Genomic DNA, 22,847 nt, shown 5'->3' with positions numbered 1-22,847 from the left:
TGAACTAGAAAAACTAGCAGAGCAGCGTGAAAATATGTCATGTGAACATGAAAAATTTGAAAACTCGTTACTTTTTTTTCCCCCAGATAGTATTTGAGGACTTTTCTTGGAGTAGATGTTAAAATTTACGAACGCTGTGTTCTTCTCTGCACCTTCCTGGTCTATGCATTTCTTTGATGTTGACAGTTTTGGAAGTGGGTAAATGTCTGTGACATGAACATGCAACCGTCCTTTATAACACTTGCTTCTTAAGCTGCATTTACTAAGATATATTTTCACTGTTTGTGTGATTTTCGTGCATTAAAAGAATTAATTCATAATTCATTATTAATTTATTGTACAACAATGTATGTGTGCACAAATGTTTACAATATTATAATAAAAATAACTAAATCAAAGATAACTTAATATTTAATATTAAATAAGGTAGATGTACCAGTAGTCGTCATGCTAAGAAGAGTTTTATAAAAAAAAAAATTGTGTACATAACCTTGTAGGTGTATTACTGCCCCTACATGTTTGTTTTTAACCTCAAACTTTACTCTACAATGCTATCCAACACTCTTCGATAAACACAAATTATTTTTGTAGATTTATAATTTTGAAAAAAGTGTGATTTCGAGCCAGTAGTCGTCATGCAAATTTTCGTGTTTGCCAGTGTTCGTCACATGTTTGTGCCAGTAGTCGTCATGTGCGATTTCGGCTGCATTAGTTTTAATTCATGGATCCAGAATGATAGTATTGTACTATTTGGGCTTCAAATTTTATTTGGTACTATATTTTAAACATCAAAATGGCATTTCATAAAGATCGTTCAGTAATATAATGAATAATCCTCATTAAATTTTGAATTTACTTACAGCACTCACGGAACAAAGAGGGACAGCACATAGAGCTGTAGCAAACCGAATGTATTCGTTACTGAGTAACGGGTGTGCCGTCTAGTAACGAGTAACAAAACGTTACACACGGCTGCATTTTGTTACTCGCATTTCTCGTATATTTTACGCATGCGCGCACATATTCAATGAATTTACGATACAAAGAACGATGTTTGTTTATTAATAAAGTATAATTTGGAAATTCCTCGTCTAAGTTTTTTTACTGTTTATTAAAGGTATTATGTGTGTAGACAAAGTTTGAGATTGGAACAGAAACAACGTAACAAAGTATTTTTTTACAAATTAGAAATATGTATGTTTTTGTTTTTCACTATCGCGTATTTTCACGTTTTTTTTGTTCTTATCTTAAAAGAGATATAATAAAGCCGCTCTAATGAGATTTAATTGTTTCTTGGTTAACAAAAACTTTAATTATCTAATATTGTTAATTGTTTATATTATATTTATTATTATTTGCGCGACGTCATACTGTACGCGTACGCAATACGACTCAATTCGTTGCTGCAACATAACATAGCATGTTATGCGGTATCACAAGTAAAATATAAAAATGAATCAGGGCCCGCCCATCTTCCTACCCAAGGGCGATTTGCCTTTGTGTTTATCGGACAATGTGTTCCTTGGCACACTATTTTTTTCCGCTGCTCATTTTATACTCATACCATTCGCTACATCTTTAAGAGCAGCTTCCATGGCTGACTCTTCATACAACAGTATTTTCCGTTTTGGCATTTTGCCCTGTAATTAAAGAACGAGACACATTACAATGTTTAGTTTACTTATTAATGTCAAAATATATATCGAATGACCCCTAAATTAATGTAAACAACAATGCCTACACAATTTTTTCAATCAATAAAGTAAAGTAATTTCCGACCCAGAAGTCGTCATACACATGCATCGGAAGTCGTCATAGGTGACGACTACTGGATCTGATCGTAATAACGTACTTTGTCTATTAACAACAAAGAACCAATATTATTTAAGAACTTTAGGGTGTAACTTAGCACAACTTTAAATAAAATATTAAATGTACCAGTGCTCGTCAGGTATGACGAACACTAGCAATACAAGGTTTTTATTGATCCAGTTTTCGTCACCCTAACTAAATCATACAAAGAAAACGAATTTTTTTAAATAAACACTTTCACCTCTTCAAGAACATTTAACTAACACATTCAGCACAAAACATCACGAATAAACATGAAAAATTACAGAATTAGAAGTAAAAATGTGCACTAACGTCCTTAGTGTTTTAGTATAGGAATTCCCCTATTTATCTTCACTGCTCTACGAACTTTTGATGCACGGACTTTTTTTGATTGAAAATAGTGTTTGTTCCGAAAACTATTGTGGTAATTTCAGCTAGAACGTCGACCAAATTTTTGTCAATATTTAAGTTGGCGATATATTGAGCTACTTCACTATTATTTACATTTGAAGTTGCTAGTGACGACCATTGGAGCAGTGACGAGTACCGGGGCACTTACCTTACTGCATATACAGTGAAACCTCTATTTAACAAATCTCAAGGGACCAAAATTTGTTGTGTTTGTTGTAAAGGGGTTTGTTAAATGGAGGTTTCGCATGATATATTTCTAGTCATCATAAAGCTTCACATAAATGGCTAGAACTGTCTTTCTGACTGTTTAATACGATATGAGGAATTAAACATGAAAAAGTACATAGAATACACTTGTTTAATAGCATGTTTAATAAGGTCAAAATAAATTAATATATTGTCCGAATCATCATTTTTATATACTTTCACACGTTTTCGATTTGTTCCTACCAGAGAGGCATTGTTTTCGATCTGTTCCCAGTTGGATAATATGGTTGAAAGTGTAGACGCCGGGATGTCGAAACGTTTAGCTATATCACTTTTTTTTTTCCAACTTCATCAAGTGCATTTAAAATTTCTTATTTTATTTTAATGTCAATCTGTCGCCGCTTTTCAGGATTAGAATTAATTTTACAGTAGTACCGTGTTTATTTCCTTAACTACGTGTGGAAATAAATAAACAACAGTGAAAACTGAAAAAAACGGAAATTGTACTACACCATAGTTAAAAATATTTGCGTGTGCGCATCTTTAACCATAGAAACGCAAAATATACGGGAGGTTTCCGCCACTAGCGCTAAATGTACCCGCCATTTTGAGCAATTTGTGGCATGAGGCATGTATACACGACGTGTGTTATCCATGATGCTTTGTTTATTTATTGTCTTCCGCGATGGTGCATATTATTTTAAGGTTATACGCACATATTTTTAAGCAGTGAATGCAAAAAAATTAGTGGATGTCTTGTAGGAGATGTTTATTTTTGCGTGTTTTTCAAAATCGGCAGTTCGTTATAAAGGGAATTTCACTTTTTCGGAACAAATAAAATTTGGTATTTAGAGGTTAAAACAGCATTTATCTTATGGAGGTTCAGCGGGGCCAAAACTTTATTTCGTTGCATGGGGTTTTTCGTTAAATAGAATATTCATTAATGGAGGTTTTACTGTAATAATTATTAAAATTATTATGTGATCATGGAAAAAGATTAGTTCTGTTAAAGGTGAATTTCTATCTTGTAAGTAAATTCTTGATCGAGTAGTTATTTATAATAAAAGTTTATTCTTTATACATAGGGCTAAATCTGTTGCACTAATCTGCCATATAAGAATTTATAGATATAGTTAATTATCTAAACTATTGTTGACTTGTGTGATGTGATAAAAGTTTCAGTGTAGCATCTTCAAAAGGTTGCATTACCTTAAACAATGGGGGAGTGTAGTATTTAGAATGAATGGCTTTTAAAAATAACAGGAGCAGCAGACTTCCTTCTAAATAGGTTAAGAATGTTAGTGACATTTACGAAATTTATTTACAAGGTGAAAATGAATTGGTGGGAGAAAACATGTGTTGCCAGAGAAATTCGCCAACTCCCAGCAATGCCCGCTATGTTTTTTACTTTCAAAAAATCTGGAATTGGTACCACTGTGGGCCTATCGGCGAAGAATTTAGCACAATATGACACCATTACTTCATCCAATAATCCAAGCATTATTACAGCCTTCTGTAACTGCTAGGCATAACTTAGTGCTCTCAGTCCATGTGAATACACCGTTGCTTCCAGCATATCTAATACAGTCATTTGTCAGATTCAGGCTGTTGTCGCCTCTTTCCTGCACTGCAACACTTTTATAAGAGTTCAACTAATTAGGACTTTGAAGGCTTCAATTTAAAAAAATTTCTGCCAGTTTAGCAAATGGAATTAGGGAAACATTTGACTCTATATTTCCTTGAGTAGGTCCCTGAATTTTATTTTTTCCTGGGAAAATTAAATACCTGACAGCAGATCATCGGAACCTTATTTCAAGGAAACTATTTTTCCAATTAATAGTCCAATATTGGTTGGATTTAAGTAATCGGGTATCATTCAAGTTATCTGAAGATATTTTTCTTGGGGGCAAAGATCTTATAAGGCTTATCAGTAAAGCTATGAAAAGTATGTCAATAATGAGTCGGGTAACACACAAAGAGCGAGCCTGAACTACGGCACTGCCGTTGAAGGAATGGCCAAAAAAAGTGTGCTGACTAAGGCCACATGGTGAATTGTGAAATGTGGGAGACACCAATGGATACAGGGTTGTTGTGCTGTGACGGACATTGCTTTACCAGAGCCCAGATTAGATATGGGTCCCCCTCGCTGTGTGGGGGACTGTCTGCTGAAGTCAGGTCAGTCATCGAGCTTCATCGCCAAGATGAGCAGCCACTGCACGTACCTTTGGGTGTGGTAGAACGTGTGGTAGGGTAGATTATCGTAATTTTTTTGTAGTATCCTTTTAAAGGAAGAAACGTATTTATATTATATTAATAAAACCGGGTTTAGATAGTAATTGCTTATTATTTCAGTTCTCTTTGAAAATCTCCAGGTGATTGATGTGGATAATAATAAACCCTAGCAATATGGCTCCTTTTGTGTGAAGTATTTGGGGTTATTTATGTTAGGAATCTAGTAATTTTATTGCCAAAACATTGTTAGTAAGTGTGGTGTTATAGCCTTTTATGTTTTTAATGGCTTAAGGGTTGTAACCATGTTTGTTCACAGAGTGGACAGTTCCAACAATATCAGAAAAGTCTGAATTGCCATCAGATACCCCAGGGACCACCTCCTCCCTACACCATGCAGAATACTACACCCACCAAGAGGTTCAAGGTATGTATTTTATGCACACAGCTACTTGTCAATAACAATTTTATGTTGCATTGTTCCATTTTATATTAACGAAAATCTTTAGAGAAGAAATACAGGGAACTCTTTTTTGCATAAATAATTAATGTCAAAAAGTGTTAACTTCTTTGTTTTTGTAATTATGTTTAAAACCCAATAACCCGGACTAGTTCGGACTGGACCCTGTCGAGATCACCGAAAGACTGGATTAAAAATAATTTGCCTTATAGTAGTACACATGATGAAAGCTTTCAATGGGCTAAACTGTAAATTTTTTTTAAAGTTATTTTTCTTTAGGCATATTAAGGGTAAAAATTTAGTATGCAATGGAAATACAACAATCTGCACTTGAATCATGTCATGGAAGTTTAACTGGTAGAAGTCTAATGTGCATGCATATTTCTGTTATACCCACAAGCTGACCACATGTGGTGGCATTTATTTGTAAATATTTGATTCGTGATCATTTGGGGAGGGGGGGGGGGGAGATACCAATCAAAACGGTGAGCCAAACATTTCGTATACTTGGTCAAGAAAAAAAAAAATTTTGCTTTTAAAATTACACTAGGAAATGATAAAGTTTACCCTCTTTTATTACATAATCGTCGCACCCATATTTTTGGGCGTCAAAATTTGGATAAAAAAAACCTCTGGCGTAAACGTCGCAAGATGTTTTTGGTTCCGCTATTAGATTCCAAGCGCTTAGCGTGGTTATTTTTTCTGGATAAAATGATGTATTTTAAAATAGAAATCTAATATTTATTCAGACATTACCTCGTACTTATTTAATTTACGGAAATACGTAGTTGTCTGATGTGTAAATTTTCTTTTAAAAAGTTTTTAAATATTATAACGTTCATCTTTTCGTCTGCTTCGCCGCGGTGTACCGCTTACAAAAATTTAGCCAGCGCTCGTTGCAATCATTAATGCTTGGTTATGTTGCTTCCCGTATAGAGCGCGCACACGTAGCCCAATATCAATATCTCGCCGAGTGCATGCAACGCGCGCTCTCTGTCTTGTGCCGAGTTAACTACATCTGATAGCCCACACTCTTTCGTGGTGTGTATACGGCGATAGTTACGCGTTCGTTCGGCTCGCATTTGGATCACAGATTTTATTCTTCTATTTGAAGTTGAAAGGTTTTTGTTGCATTACTTATTAATTTAAATTGTTTGGCGTGCTCTTTTAACTTCACGTTTTAAATATACGTACTTTTCATGAATTGTTTTTTTATGAATAACTTTATCTAACAAAAAAAAATTTCCCGCATAATCGTCTCACCCCTAATTTTCAAACTTGATCTTAGAATAAAAAGTGTGACGATTATGCGAGAAAATACGGTAAATGGCAAAATGACCACCTGGTTATTTACAGAATTAGCATATATCGTAGTACAGTAACTGTGAATTGGTGATACAATTTATAATAAATGAATACAAATATTGTAACAGATAGGTAGGCTAAGATGTTTTTGTAGTTGATAAAAGTAAATTTCCTCACCTACAAAATTTTGTTTAAATATTCAAAGCACAATGACTATTACCCAGTAAGCAAAACTGAGACCTACGTAGAAACAGTTTTTGTGCTGGCCTACTTTCTAGAGTTGTTATTTTTAGCTAGTTGCTTGGTTAAGGTGTTCAAAAAAATTCTCCATAATTTTTTTAAAACCCATTTTTACTTATGATTTTGCCTATTTACAGTGAGTTTAAATTTAAAACTAAAAAAAAGTATTTTTTAACTGCCGAGCACTAAGTACATTTGGCACTGATTACATAAAAGGAAAATTAAAGGAATTTCAATTATATTTTAATTTATTAGATGAGGGTCATAACTAAATCACACCAGAGAGTTCAAAAAGATTAAGCGCTGTGACATCGCCTTGTCGCTTTCGCGAGCGGGCGAGTTGTGGAAAATTTGAGGAAGGAAAATGCAGGGGTGGACAAGTGGCAGTCAGCTGTGTAGTTAGTGTATGTACCATGTGTGGGTAAAAAGGGCTAACTATATTTTGTTCAACGAAGTAAATTTTTTTTGTTGGCCCATTGTGAAAATATAATTCAGTTAGCTGTCAATATAAACATAGCCAGTTGCATTTAAATTGCTAGGGGGTAAGGGCAGGCATGCATCTGGACGGTCGCTGTGTAAATATAATCTATAAACATGTCGTAGAATGACAAGATAACCTGGTTATTTTATAACTGATGTTTTCTACCAGATCCATGCCTGTTCCCTTCGTCGCGTTTTGAACGAAACTAAACACTGGGTGGGCACAGCATTTTGCACTGTTTTACAGACAGGTATAAAGCTGTATTATTTTGCTGACATAATAAAATTTTAATTCTCTTCTTGGTAAAATTTAATTGATAACAGGATTGTTGTCTCCAAGGAACCATGTTGAATCCAACTTTTTCTGTACTAGTTTTTCTCTCAATTTATGTCACTTAACATGTTGGAAAATAAAAACCCTCCAAATAACTACCCCAAATTATTCCTGACAATATGGTTATATTTTTTTTTTTTGATTCTGGTGGGAAATTTTTTTTTTTTTTGTTTTCCTGAAACTTTGTGAATTACAAGGTTCCGCACAGCGCTACTTTCTATTAATTCATGCAAATCATGTCAGTTTATTGTTTTAAAAAAAAACACATAGGTCTTCAACATTTGTTTATAAAAGCAAGCCTAAAGCATAACCAAATTTTAGTCCATAATTATTTATAGCCAATAATTGTTCCTCAAAAAAACAAAAAAGCTTGCCAAATAGTAAACAAAAATGATGTGTAACAAGTATCATGAAACAATAATCCCAATCAAGAGAAATCAAAAATTGTGCAAGTTGTAATAACAGGAGCAAACTGAGAGGGTAGCATGCTGACGAGCAAATATTATTACAATCGTTGGCTGGCGCGCGGCTGGCGGTAAGACATGCCTGGTGCCACTGAACTGTTATCTGTGCTAAAAGGGTGCAGAGATCATCAAGGGTGAAGGGGTGTTTTACTGCTCCACATACAGCTAAGAGAAACGTAGCAGAACGTGCTTCAAACAAATTCTTCACTGTTCCTCGAAAAGGGGTTATAATAAAAAGATGAAAGTAATCAACGGAGTCCTAACAATGGGGTTTTACTGCAGATGAGTGTCTCGTGTTTTTTTAAACTTTTGTTAGGTGAGAGAGTTTAAATATTGTTTGAATATTTTTGTAGCTCATTTTCACTTAATGAAAATATCTTGTTTCATTTATGTTATTGTAATGAATCTTATATTTTGCAATTTAGGTGTAAAATGGTTTTAAATATAATGTTTAGTTATATAGTTCTACGGGTTTTAAAAACAAAATAACTAATTCACATTAACTTTGTGTAGGTGATTCTTCAAAGGTTGTCATAACACAAAATAACAGATCTTTATATTATTTTTGACTTTGGTCTCCTCTTCGCTGGTGTACCCTTTTGGAAAGTATGTTGCACCGTGTCTTTCAGTTCATCAACAGTGAGGAACTGTTGTTCTACAACAGTGTTCTTGCTTAAATCCTACTGTGCATTGTTACAGGTGTTGATGTCAGGGCTGTGATGGCCAGTTCAGATGAGCTTGTGATATGGAGGACTCAGGACCAGTTCAGAGTTTAGGAAACACCTCATTGAGAAATTCACGAACAGAAATGGTACAGTAGGCAACTGCATTCTGCTGTAACTAATAATCCTCATTAATCCCAAAACATTTCATTAGTGATATGATTGACATCTACAACTTATTTAGTGATGATGATTAGCAAGTCTTTCAGAGAAATATGGATCATAAATTGTTCTCCAGTCTTTACCAGCTTATATTGTGAGAAGAGTAGGGTTATTCTCACCTCTTTATAAAAGTATGGGTTTACATTTTATCTAAAAACTATAGTTTGTGACCAAAACATCTGCCATATAATTGTATCCTAAGTAAATTTGACCTTGCCCGGTTTCATACTGCGTTAAACATCTGAAGAGGTCTGTGCAAGATTCTCACCTTTGAATCAAGTCGCTAATAATTCTTGCACACACATAGATAGAACTAGGTATATTTAAGGTCCAATTTCAAGTGCTCGTGCACATTTACTAAGATATCTTTTCATTGTTTCTATGATTTTCCTGCATTATGTTCTCTGGATGAAAAAATATTGCATATTTTGCACTTTTTGCTACTTGTTGTTAAGAGTTTGTGTTTCCCTCACAGAAGTATAATTTTTGGAAAAGCCCAACATTCAAATCGCTGCTGGAAGTCTCAAAACACGTCTTTCTTAATTTTACTTGTTTGTACCCTGTTGTGAATGTGTTTTTTATTTATGGTGTCACTCATGTCAGACAATAAGTCATTTATACCTTCAACATTTTTATTCATTCATAAGACAAACTTCAGACTACAGAATACAGTTATAGCAACATTTATATCTTCAACTTTAGGGAGGAATCTGTATTTTTTTTTTTTTTTGCATATCCTGCACAACTGTACTTATTACTGTAAAACCTCCATTAACGAATATTCTATTTAACGAAAAACCCCATACAACGAAATAAAATTTTGGTCCCGCCGAACCGCCATAAGATCAATGCTGTTTTAACCTCTAAATACCTAATTTTATTTGTTCCGAAATAGCGAAATTCCCTTTACAACGAACTGCCGCTATTGAAAAACACGCAAAAATAAACATCTCCTACAAGACATCCACTATTTTTTTTGCATTCACGGCTTAAAAATACGTGCGTATAACCTTAAAATAATAAGCAACATCGCAGAAGGCAATAAATAAACAAAGCATCATGAATAACACACATCGTGTATACATGCCACACTTTGTTCAAAATGGCGGGTACATTTAGCGCTAGTGGCGGAAACCTCTCGTACCATCGCTCTGGCAACACGAACAACTAGTGTATTTTGCGTTTCTATGGTTAAAGATGCGCACACGCAAATATTTTTAACTATGGTGTAGTACAATTTCCGTTTTTTCAGTTTTCACTGTTGTTTATTTATTTCCACACGTAGTTACGGAAATCAACACGTTACTACTGTAAATGAATTCTAATCCTAAAAAGCGGCGACAGATTAACGTTAAAATAAAATTAGAAATTTTAAATGCAGTTGATGAAAGTGGAAAAAAAAGTGATATAGCTAAACGTTTCGACATCCCGGCGTCTACACTTTCGACCATATTATCCAACCGGGAACAGATCGAAAACAACGCTTCTCTGGTAGGGACAAATCGAAAACGTGTGAAAGTATGTAAAAATGATGATTTGGACAAGATACTTTTTGACTTGTTAATGGAGGCTAGGGCATCAAACATCAACAAAGGCATGCCAGGAAGCACTGGGGATGGGAATTGATAATTTCCAAGCATCAAATGGTTGGCCATTAAACAAGTGTATTCTATGTACTTTTTCATGTTTAATTCCTCATATCGTATTAAACAGTCAGAAAGACAGTTCTAGCCATTTATGTGAAGCTTTATGGTGACTAGAAATATATCGTGCGAAACCTCCATTTAACAAACCCCTTTATAACAAACACTACAAATTTTGGTCCCTTGAGATTTGTTAAATAGAGGTTTCACTGTAGTTGTTAAAAATTATGTTAATCATTAACTAATCACATAATTTAATTTTAGGAGTAGGGATCAGAAATGTTGCAACAATTTGATTTTTATACTTGCTGAAAATCAGAACAGGTGTAATTTGCTGTAGCATCAAGGCAAGAAATTAAGGGGTTTACCTACAAAGTTCCAAAAAATGTTACCGTTGGTTTATTTATTACCAGAGTAATGTATCTGTTACGCGAACTGTTTTTGATGTGACAGCGTCTAATAAATCGATGAACGCCGGCTGCACGCACGAAAAAGGATGACTCATTGTCCCATTACACACATTGTCCCGTTACACTCATTGTACGCTTGCGCCGCATCTATCTCTCTTCCACTCGATTGGAACAACCATCGATTTGACTTTTTCGAGGCACATTAAACTTTAAACACTCCCATTCATTTCCTACTTTTCCTATCATCGTCCTATCCTTAACAGAATAACACAGATTGGAAAAAGTTAAATAGCAAAAATGTATAAAAGTTATAGTTAAAATAATCTCTTCGTTAAAGTAATAAACATATTTGAATTAATGGGTGCAAATAAAAGTAAATTTATCAATTAAATTGTAGATTTAATTTCACTCCTTCTTTGTATCCATACAAAATAGTGATAATTCAATAAAAATGTTTCGATTTTATTCATAAAAGTATGCAATAATTTCATCAATGTTTTGTTATGATGTCACATTAATCTATCGTCCGTAAACCGACTTTACAGACAACCAATTTTTTTCCATTTTTATTTATCACAAAAAACTAAAAATAAAAATGGCAGCCATTGTAATACCACCAAAACAAGTACCAGTCTTAAATACAAATTGGTCACACAAAACAACTTAACTGACTCCAAACACAACTTTACTTTTTGTAGGTACCGAAAAATAAATATTTAAAACTGTTCGCAAGTAAATCCCGTTGTGGCTTGCAACTCATGGTACAAGCCAACAAGCTGAAGGATTCAGTCCTAGGAACAAAGACAACGTACCTCAATCATTGTTTTGGGCTATTAGCAATGACTTTGGTGTAACAAATTATAATTTAATGTCCAAAAAGGTTTAATTTTCGGTGTGGTCTGAATGACAGCCACAAAAATCTCTCGTCACTGTATTTGTGAGCCACCACCCGACATCCGACTTACCGATACCTTTTACAGATGTTGACGTGACTCCATGGTTGCTCTTCATCTCCAACAGGAAAATGCTCATGTGGCATAATTTTCCATCCAATCACAAAATTACACAGAAAAATATCAGCCAATCATGGCACGTGGCAACAAGTCACGAGTCCTTTTCTCACACTCAAACCTCAGTCTCTCCCTAATTATTACATGAATGGTAAGCTATTGCATCAGCCCATTTTCAAACAAAGGAACACATAAAAATTGCAAAATCCTATTTTAAATAAGATTTAATTTATTTTACTGTGATTGTGCAAATGTTTCTTTGTTAACTTTGCATGTTGTCATTGTTGAAACATAAGGTATTAAACATGACTGAACATAACCTAACACCCTTATATTATGAGAAAGAGAGTTGGAATTGGCAGATTTTTTGTAAAAAATTATCATGAAATTTAGTACTTAAAATTTTTTTGACATTCTTTGTGGTTTTTAATTTTGTGTTTGACGACATTTATAATATTAAGAAAATAATTTGTCAAATCACTATATTGCTTTCAACCTTAAACACTTTATATTAATTTGTTTTGAAACTAAAAACTATATGTTTGATAAAATGGATGTTTACGATTTCAATTTCCTTTGTACTGGGTTCTTAAAATTTTTATATTCATTTCTTTGAAACTTTTAGGCTTGTATCACTATTCATGTGCCATTTTCCGATGCATGAAAACGTAACAAATGACAACCAATGAATTTCACAGTTAAAAATTAATTCAATTGAAGTAAAGTTAAGCTCCGAGGAAATAATATGGTCAAAATTTACATGTGTAATAAAAATAAATAGGGATGTGCGAAAGTGACTTCATCCACACGAAATGAAAGTGAAAGAAAATTTATCAAGTTTCGCGAAAGTGAAACGAAAATGAATTTTTCTATGAGATAAATATATTCTTAACGAAAGTTAATCGAAATTTTTTAATTAACAAAGGAAAAAAGTGCCCCAAAATTTGCTCTTCAGTAATAAATTCTATTACCTAAATCATTTTAGTGCCTTTTGATGTATATATAAATATTACTATTTAATATAATCAACATCCGCCCTAGACCACACAACCCAGCCCCATGTCACTCGTAAATTTCAAGAATCAATCCAGATCTTTCAGCGCACAGACTATTTCCTTTACAGTCGTAATGTCGCAGTCTATGATAATATATTTATCACGTGCATGGTACTGATGAAAAAACACGTGACTACTGCGGAACGGCCACCATCTTGCACCACTGTCACACATGGCTAGCTCAGGAAGCTGTAGACCAGGCAAGGGACATGGTCAAAACATAACAAATGGTTGCTGCAAAGTGCTCATTACATGCAGTGACTTGTTGACCTTTTTGTCTAATTGGGTGTATATTATGAGGATTTTATATGCCAGAGTATGTAAAATTTAAATAAAGCCGACGACAATGTTTTTGTTTGGCCGTGCGCGAATAAAAGTAGGTACGTTCTTTGTGTATACGGTAAATACTAACAGTTCTGGAATGTATGTTTTACAAATATGGTACCTACACTACTGTTTGAAAGCAAATGAATCAGGTAATTTTTCAAATATTGCATGATTTTATTTTGTTTTGATACCTAGGCCTACTGTAATCACGTTTGAATTTTGTTTACTTTATCGGCCATGTTTGTTATAATAATGATTTTACCGTATTTTCATTAACGTGAGTTTTTTCATCACCACGTTAATTAATCTTAATGGAAATCTTTTTTCTAATTAATGTCTTTATATGATTTGCATATGTTATTAAGTTATTAGTAATAACTGCAAATCATATAAAGACATTACAGTAGAATCTCAGTGCTATGTACTTACAGGGACCTCAAGTTTTTGTACTTAGTACTGAAACATACATACATATCATCTTTACAAAGATAAAAAAATATATAAAAAATATAGCTACAGGAGAGCCGCAATGCCATATGTATTCGCAACTGCGACTTGCTTTTTCCCCTTGTCTAGTTCTCTGAGTATATCCACTTTTTCCTTAAGCGTGAATTGCTTTCGTTTCTTTTTATCTCAAGGATCATTCATATTGTAGCACAAATACAATGCGGTGTCTAAATAACGTAACCTGAAAATAAACTCAACAATAACAATAAACAATCCCGGCACAGACATCAAACAGTATTTTTAGCGTAGCGTAACACTTTTGTCTAAATAATTAATACTTCTCTCAAACTTCCGTCTTTCGATGTATCGAATGGTGGTGTGTTGCTCACGTCGCATACTACGTACGGTATAATCTATGGTAGTGCGCGCAACTGTTTGTTAACTTTGTTTTGAGAATTTAGAGGTTAGAAAATACGTTGCGGTGGTATTTGTGTATCTTTGTTCTACAACATTAATCATTTAGCTGGAAATTTATTTACCAGTTTAAGTAAATTTTGATGTAGTAATGCGTCGCTACTAGTAGAATTTTAACGTTATAGTGAAAATATGATACAGTCAAACCTCTATCTATCGAACTCGCATGTATCGATTGTCCGTGTTTATCGTATACTTTCTACGGTCCCGCCAAAATTGCCATACAACTAAGGTTAAAAAAGTCCGCTTGTACCGATGTTCGAATTATCGTTTTGTCCGCATTGATCGTACAAAATATGTGGTCCCGTCACTATAAATTATAATAAATGATCATTTAACCATAAATATTTTGCAGAAATAACCATTTCTTAGACAGAAACCGTCATAAAAACAGTAACGATTGTATAAGTAAAAATCACCTTAAATCTGCAGCCGAGTAATGGAGCACGTAAACATGAAGAAAAGACAAATGAACAACAAACTACGAAGAAATATGGATGATGTACCATAACTACAGTACAAACCCAATTGTTATCTTATGATAATTACCATAAAAAGAACTACAGAATGATTCTTTGTTGATACCATAATACTACAGAAGCACGATAGCTACCACATTTGCACTATAGTTACCGTAACAACCGAAATGTATATTTACCGTGATGGGAATGTACGTATTTATTTAAGACATATTAAAATTAAAGAACATTACTGAAAAAAAAGCATGTTAAATATTTATATGTACGGTTAGCACATGTTGCGAAGAAATAATGCGATCTGAAAGAATGCAGTACTACTACGAAAAGTGAAAAGGGTACTCGTGGATTTTTAGGTTATGGCAGTCTCTCACGTTTTTTCAGTAATATCGGCCGAAAATTAACAAGCGTATCGGAAGTAGGCAGAAATGCCGATTCAACTAAATATTGGCAAAATCGGCTTCTTCAGTACACAATATATTTGATGGCATGAGTAAACATTTCAGACTTCAGGATATTGAAAAAGACTTTAATTTCCATGTAGGTTTATTGTGTGTATGTTTTTTTTTTGCAAGTGTAAATTGAATTAAGTAAAATGCTTCCATTTTTATTTTTTTCAAATGATTAAACTTTAATGACAAGTAACTGATATATTTCTGACACTAATTTTGAGGTTGAAATATTTTTTTTCAAAATCTAAGAGTGAAGTCCACATCTATTGAATGTCCGGATGTACTGAATTTTTTTGTTGGTCCCCTGAAAAACGATAGATAGAGGTTTGACTGTACTTTAAACTGAAACCGTTTTGCATGGCGAAGATACGATTTTTGGCGGGGACAAAAAAAAATACGTTAAAGTGAAATATACGTTATAATGAGGTACGTTATTGTACCGGTATTCTACTGTACATTTTTATTAAATTACGAGTTATTTTTCAACTAGAACAAACGAACTTCGGTAAGCTATTGAACTTTTGTTTGGCTCGAAATATTTTGCTAAAAACGAACTTCGACAGATGAAATTCTTACCGAAATCGAAAATGAAAGTAGCAAAATTTCGATTTTGGTTTCGGTATACCGAACATTCGCACAACCCTAAAAATAAACCATTAAGTTATGATAGAACGTTATATATTTGTACTTGAAACCATTTTTAATGTATTTAAAATGCAAACAAATATGGCTACCACTGCGGCCAAATAATCTGCTTCTTTTGGTCGCACAGAATAACATAAAGGATAGAGCTGAGCTTTGCCGAGTTAATCCGTATGGGTCTGTGTAGGTACCCCGTTTCGTGAGATATGTCTCAATTTCTGTGATTGGTATCTGCTTCCGTATCATTGTTTACAATAGTTTTACATATGTATTTTTAAAATAATAATACAGTTCGAGGCATTTCTGTGATAGGCCTATTAAACTACCAAATCACAAAATTATGAATTCAGGAATTTTAATTCTTAATATCTTTTGTGTGCATTAGAAAATAAAGCTTATATCCCTATCTACGTCTTCTGACAATTTCATGTATGCCTAGAAGGAAAATGTGGCACTAACATCATACATTTCATTTGGAGTGCTTTTGATAGGAATTTTAAAGTGTTTTTTATTTTCTATGTTATTTTTGTACATAATATTACAAAATATTAACTAATCATTTCTTCTTTCTCATCTTCTTGATGTCGAGGGACGATAACCCTGCCACCATCAATAACAGTTTGGCCTTATTATTTTTACTGTGGAATGTCAAGTAAAGGGTCAAGAAAAAGACATGAAAATTTTATTTCCACAATCCAGGAGACTGTGAAATATGTTAAGACCACATAGTATGTCTAGTTTTAAGTATAGTAAATCCCTGTTAAGTTTCTCAATGAACTTAAAAATGGAGACTTATTACGGGGAGATCTAATTAAAATGGTACAATTGTAGGGTAATGTAAGGTAATATCGTGATATTTTTACAAAAATCTTTATTACAAACTTATGAAAATAAATACAAGATCCTGCATTAAAGGATACCAATATATGATACTTTTTGAACATTCAGCAGATAATAATATATTTTTTTTGTAACTGGAATAATAATGATAAATAATTTAAAACAGAACAACATAGACAGGTAGTTCCGTGATAGGGTAGTTAATACCGTGACCAAAAAAAGTGTTAAAAACTTACACGGTTTCTCAAGATTGACCAGACTAATCGCTTTCACGAACTGATTCCTCTTCAGCACACTTATCACACATATATACATTGTCATCAGTTGAACCATTTTGACATTTTATATGGTATGGGGTGTGACAAAATGAACACTGAATCCAAGCAGCACCTGTACATTTTTTGACATCTGCAGAATACTCTCCATGGCAATTTCCACACACCCAGTCTTCACTATCACAGTCTTTATTTGTTGTTGAGGGCCTAGCTACTGATTCTTCAGTGGGCGTATGACATTTTGCTGAAGAATTGCCTTTCCTTTTGCGTTCTGGCCTTGTTCTCTGAGCTTTCGGGGTCTTCAGAAGGCTGTCAACTCTTTCTTCAGCAGAGACCTCTCTTGGGGGCAGAGTGTTGTCTGGATTTAAGTATTTTTCTCTTTCAGTGGCTTTGGTTAAGTCATATGCCAATTTTCTTATTTGCAAAACTGTAATACCGAAACCTAATTCTTGCATCTCAATTACATAGCGGTAAACACGTTGCTCTACTTCAGCAGTCAGGGCAAAATGGCGCCCCAGTTTAGGTGCGTGAGAATGTTGCACATCATCATTTTGGGCCAGAAAATCTTTCAGAATTGACCAAGGAACCCCAAATTCTTTGGAGGCTTTATATAAAGTAATATTTTGCTCCCTTACTTTAGGTACTTGCAGCAGCAACCAAAGCTTTATATTCATACTGGCGACGACTGGCGATTTATTTTTTGCCTTTTCACTTGGTTTCTTACCTTCGATACCAAGATTTTCCTTTCCCAGATCATTTTTTTCTCTAAGTGGGAGCCATACTGAAATAAACCTGAAAAAAAGTAATTTATTAGAATATAAGTCATTTATGCCGATAATTACATTTTACAAAGCGTGACTAGAAAATAACTAGTTTTTTTTAATGGAATGGTAATATCGTGTTAATTTTAAATATTTTGTTAATCACAAAATTGTATACAGAGTAAACATTACAACTCTACTGCTTCGAAACTGCTAAATTTTTAATTTAAATTCAACATAATTTGCTAAAAAAAAATGTTTTTGCTATTTGAATTCAAACGTGTCCTCAAAAACAACAAAAACCTGAAATATTTCTCAAAATTGCTAGTGTTATCTCATACAAGCTTTAAACTGAAAAAATGATTTGAAACATGTAAAATTATCTACAACTTTCAGTTATTAAATCTATTATAATAACATCTTAACAAAATACTTACTTAAATTTCCATAAATTTATTAAGATATAGCTGTCATTCAAGCTGTAGAATCACCTCAAAAAAGGACTCTTGATCACAAACTGTTCTTCCAGCATTTTCCCAGTGCTCCTTTGTTGCAGATTATAGTTCCGTTGTGAAGACGGCTTCTTGTGCTATCAATTGGCTACAAACACTACTACGTATAGTCGTCAGGCAAAGACTCGGTGGCTCACTGAATATTTATCACGATAATAACTATATCACGATATTACATTACCTTACCCTATTTATTTATAGGTCAGTACAATTTTTTTTACTAGGCTAGAAATTTTTTTAAGTTGTTTTTCCTTAGGTGGATTGACTGTCTTTGGTGTGTGATGAATAATTATTTTGAAGATTTTCAGTATGACTAACAAGAGCATTTTCACACTGCTGTATTTTTAAACACACTAAGTGAACAATTTTGATATCACCCAAGGTGTTTGCAATGAACTTTGTTGCATACTTTACAAATGGGTCACATCTTAGGCTTAATTCCTCACAGCACCATGGATAAAACTCCACATGCACTCATAACCTAGCCAGGGGTCTAGTGACTGTAAAAAATGGAAAAACTCAAAATTTTACAGCAATATTTCTTCTTGGGTAAAGAACAGGAATTGCACATAACTTTTATGATTACAGACAAATTTTTTGTGTGTATTATAAACTCTAGAACACACTCAAAATATGAAGACTGATAATTAAAGACAGTGGAAATTTTTTGTTACATCTAGAACTTGTCGATTTCTGTAATTATCTTTTTCCTTCACCTGCGTGGAAAGTGGGCGAGTAAGAAGCTGCTCACCTTCCTCCTCTCTCTTTGAGCAAATGTTTTGTGCTTGGGCCAGATAATTAAAGAGGGGTGCAGGAGTGTATTGATAGGCATTCAGCTGGACTCCGTTAGTACAGGCAAGTGAGAAGAATTTGTACCGGAAGTGGTTTTATGTTACGATATGATTCCTTCTTCATATTGCAAATCTGTGCCCCAAACATTCACACTCTCTAACTCGCCTGGCGTCTTAGCCTTGGCCTCCCAGCTGGCTAAGATTTCTTCTGTTTATCCACAGAGTCCAACCTACTTCCTAGTTCGGATTGTAGCATTGCAGAACCCTGCCCTCCTAATTAAATAAATTTCTCTTAAACTTCTTTTGGTATAAGTAAATATAAATAAGTCAATGTTTTTAGATTGGTGTGTATGTTATGAGACAGTAGAATCAAACGTTATGAATATTAATATATGTTATTTTCACTTGCTATGTTTTTAAGAAGGTATTTTGTGTTTTAACAGACATTTTCTATCATTAGTAATTTTTATGTAATTATTCACAAAGAAGCCGCTGTTGTAGATTTTTGCCTGTTTAGGCCCACTTTTTCCGGTTATTTCGAAATGATTTTAATTTGGTAAAGTAATTTGTATTATAATTGCTGTTTATAATGTTCATTAACGTGTTGGATGATTCTAGACAGGGCTCAGAGCGAGTCACTAAAAGTTACTAAAAGTTACATTTTTTTTGCAAAGTCACTAAGGTCCGTTTTTTTGTTAAAAGTCACTATTTTATTCACTTTTACATCGACTACCTTTTCTCGCTCCGTTTTACAACATGTAAACGTAGTTTTTGGTACTACCAGAAATGCCGTAATAATTGGTACGCACTGTGCATTAAAAACGCCAACCATATTACCGTTCTGCATGCCAGCGTCACTTTGCTGCCAGTCGCCAGTGTAACAGCGATTCGATTATCGTATTGTGATCGTATCGCTTCTATAATCGATAGCATATGTCACTTGTCTCGGCTTTCGGGTTTTCGGTTGTAAATAACAACACAATAAACGATAGTGAAGCTTATTTGTGCGATCAAATTCGTGTACTACGAAAGTGTTCGTGTTTATAGGCGAGCGCAAAACCACTTGTTAGGAACTACATTTAGATGAAAACGTGCGGGATCACGGTGACATATAACATATTAGTGCATAATGTGCTGTAACTTCGTTACAGTGTCGTGGTTATGTTCGCTGTGAAACAGAATTGAGGTACGTGTTTCGGTAACTTTTCTAGCAGTTTGTGGCATTTTTGCATTTTCACTATTGTTTATTGTAAATTTTCCGTTTGCAACGACCACATTAACGAAACTTACTAAAATATTTAATGGCAAAATCGCTATGGTGTTTGTTTTGGTTTTTTTGGTTTTAATTACTTTTTCATGGTGATAGTTTTGGTACAAATGGATTGAAAATGGGGAAGTGTAATTTTCGAGCAGAGTGGTTGGAAAAAACTGATACTATAGGACACAAGATTTCCAAATGGGCACAAAAGGGGTTAAAGATGATGAACTTTATTGTATTGTATGCTGTGTTTCTGTTAATGTTGGCAAAGGGTTTTTAAGTCTGTCACACAACACTACACAGGAAAGAAGCATATTAACAACGTAAAATTAAAACTAAATGCCTCACAGTGTTGTCTGGTTTTTGATATAGTTCTGTTTGTGAACGACTATGTGTTACTACTGGAGTTAAAGACGGTAAGTCAGAGGAAAACACCGGGGACCCATCACAAGCTTTAACACCCTTAGGTTTGCCATCATCTAGCAGCCATGCACCACTAAACGAACGTAATTCATCACAAGTGGAGCCAGCACAAGTCTCTTCATTGGAGTGTTCCACAGTTTGTCAAAATAACATTCTACGATTTTGTAACCCCATAGAAGCTGCCACTAAAGCAGAAATAATTTGGGCGATGACAGTAGTGGCTAAAAATTTGTCTGCCCAATCATGTCAAGATATTGGTGAGGTATTCTCTGCTATGTTTCCAGCATTAGTGCCACAAGGTTTCTCACTTTCCCCGAAAAAATTCTCATATTTAGTTACTGAAGCACTTGGCCCATACTTCAAAGATGGCATGCTACAAGAGGCAAAGAAAACTTATTTTTCTATTCAATATGATGAAACTACCAACAGCAAAGGTAAGAAGGAATTGCAGATAAATATTAGATATTGGTCTGACATTCGTAATGAAGTAGTAATTCATCATCTAGAGACAATTTTTATAGGAAAGGCTTCTGCTGATGTTTTAGCCACATCAATTCTTTCAGTGCTTAATAAAGGATCATTGAGTCTTAAGAATGTTGTGACTGTTGGCAGTGATGGTCCTAAAGTGAATCAGAAGGTTTTCACATTGCTAAATGAAGAAGTTATTGCAGCAAGAGGAAAAAGTCTCTTGATGTAGGAACGTGCAATCTTCATCATGTTCATAATGCGTTCTTGAAAGGATTAGAAGTTTTTGGAACAGATGTTTCTGAGTTGGTAATATCTGTGTATTATTTCTTCCATGGTTGGCCATCACGAAAAGAAGATTATGTGAAGTCTCAGAAAAAAGTTAAGGTTCCAGAGCATTCATTCATTAAACACTCTCAAACCAGATGGGTTACACTCAGAGAAGCAGCAAGTCGTCTCCTTGAACAGTGGCCAGCTTTGCTAGACTACTTTACCAAGTTTCTTCCCTTGCAAAAAACAAATGCAACATTTAATTCAGCACAATGCAAGAAAATTTGTAGCTTTTTAAAGAAAAGCACAATGAAAGCTGAAATTCTGTTTGTTATATCTAGCTCAGAAATCTTTAGCACCTTCTGCACAATTTTCCAAAAAGAAGAACCCTTAATACATACACTGCAAACTGAATTGGACACACTGGTAAGCAAGTTGATGGGTCGTGTGTGCAAGGGAGAACTTGCTAGTGGGAAAGATATTTCAAACAATGTGTTTGATAAAGAAAATCTCCAAAATGCCACTGACATTCAGTGTGGACACACTGTGGAGGAAGCACTTAGTAGTGTAAATGAAAGAGACAGATTGGAGTTTAAATTCAGTGTACAGAAACACTATGCAACAGCTGGAAATTATTTGGTTGGTAAGTTCCACAAAATGTTGAAACACTTCAGCTGTTTCCAGCCTGAGCAGGTTTTAAAGCCAAAGAGTTTGCAGTCCATAGCAGAAATAGCAAGAGTTTTACCAGGGGAGATTAATGTTGACCTCCTTTTAGACGAATGGAGATTGTTGAAAAGTGAAAGAGAAATGACAAACTTCAGTCCAGGGCAGAGAATCGACCATTTTTGGAGAAGTATCTTTCAGTTGAAGAATGCTGTCAGTGCTGAAAAGTATCCTACTGTGCAGAAAGTTGTGAAAATGAGTCTAAGCATTTCTCATGGCAGTGCTGATGTTGAAAGGGGGTTTTCCCTTTCTTCAAAAATTCTGACTGAAGATCGAGCATCAATGAGTGAAAGAACTCTCAATGCCAGGTTAAACACCATTGATGGTCTTAGAGTGTATGGAAATAATCCTGTGAATGTTCCCATCACCAAGCAACTTATTAATTCTGCTGTTAATGCCCATAAGAGCTACAAGCTTTACCTTGAGGAGAAGAAAAGAAAAGAAGACTGAGAGGATTAAGGTTGAAGATGAATGAGAGGAAGAAAAGAGAAGCAGAAGAATCCAGAAAAGAAGTGAAAAGAATGAAGCTAAATGTTGAAGAATTGAAAAAAAACTGGATGAAGCCAACAAATTTCATAAACTGAAAAAAGATACTTGGGAAAAAATGCACGAAGAGGCCAATAATAGGCTAAAAAAAAGCTTTGTCTAAGACTCCTGTTGATGTTCAGGAAGTAAGCCTGGCACAGGCGATGTACGAAGGAGCACAGTTAGTCAAAAACGAAGAACAACTGCTTTCAAAGAGAGTG

General features: G+C 34.3%; 1 protein-coding gene across 1 annotated transcript in view; it reads left to right on the top strand.

Annotated features, from left to right (window-relative positions):
* The window catches only part of LOC134529706 (lysine-specific demethylase 6A), a 235,905-nt gene that overhangs the window by 149,612 nt on the left and 63,446 nt on the right, over positions 1–22,847 (top strand). Inside the window, exon 11 of the mRNA XM_063364070.1 lies at positions 5,000–5,107. Within this exon, the coding sequence (XP_063220140.1) occupies positions 5,000–5,107 (108 nt within the window). The remainder of the gene's footprint in view (positions 1–4,999; positions 5,108–22,847) is intronic.

The sequence above is a fragment of the Bacillus rossius genome, chromosome 2 (assembly GCF_032445375.1).
Source record: "Bacillus rossius redtenbacheri isolate Brsri chromosome 2, Brsri_v3, whole genome shotgun sequence".
Classification (NCBI taxonomy): domain Eukaryota; kingdom Metazoa; phylum Arthropoda; class Insecta; order Phasmatodea; family Bacillidae; genus Bacillus; species Bacillus rossius.
The sequence above is the reverse complement of the archived record's forward strand: the minus strand, read 5'-3'. Positions and strand labels throughout refer to the sequence as shown.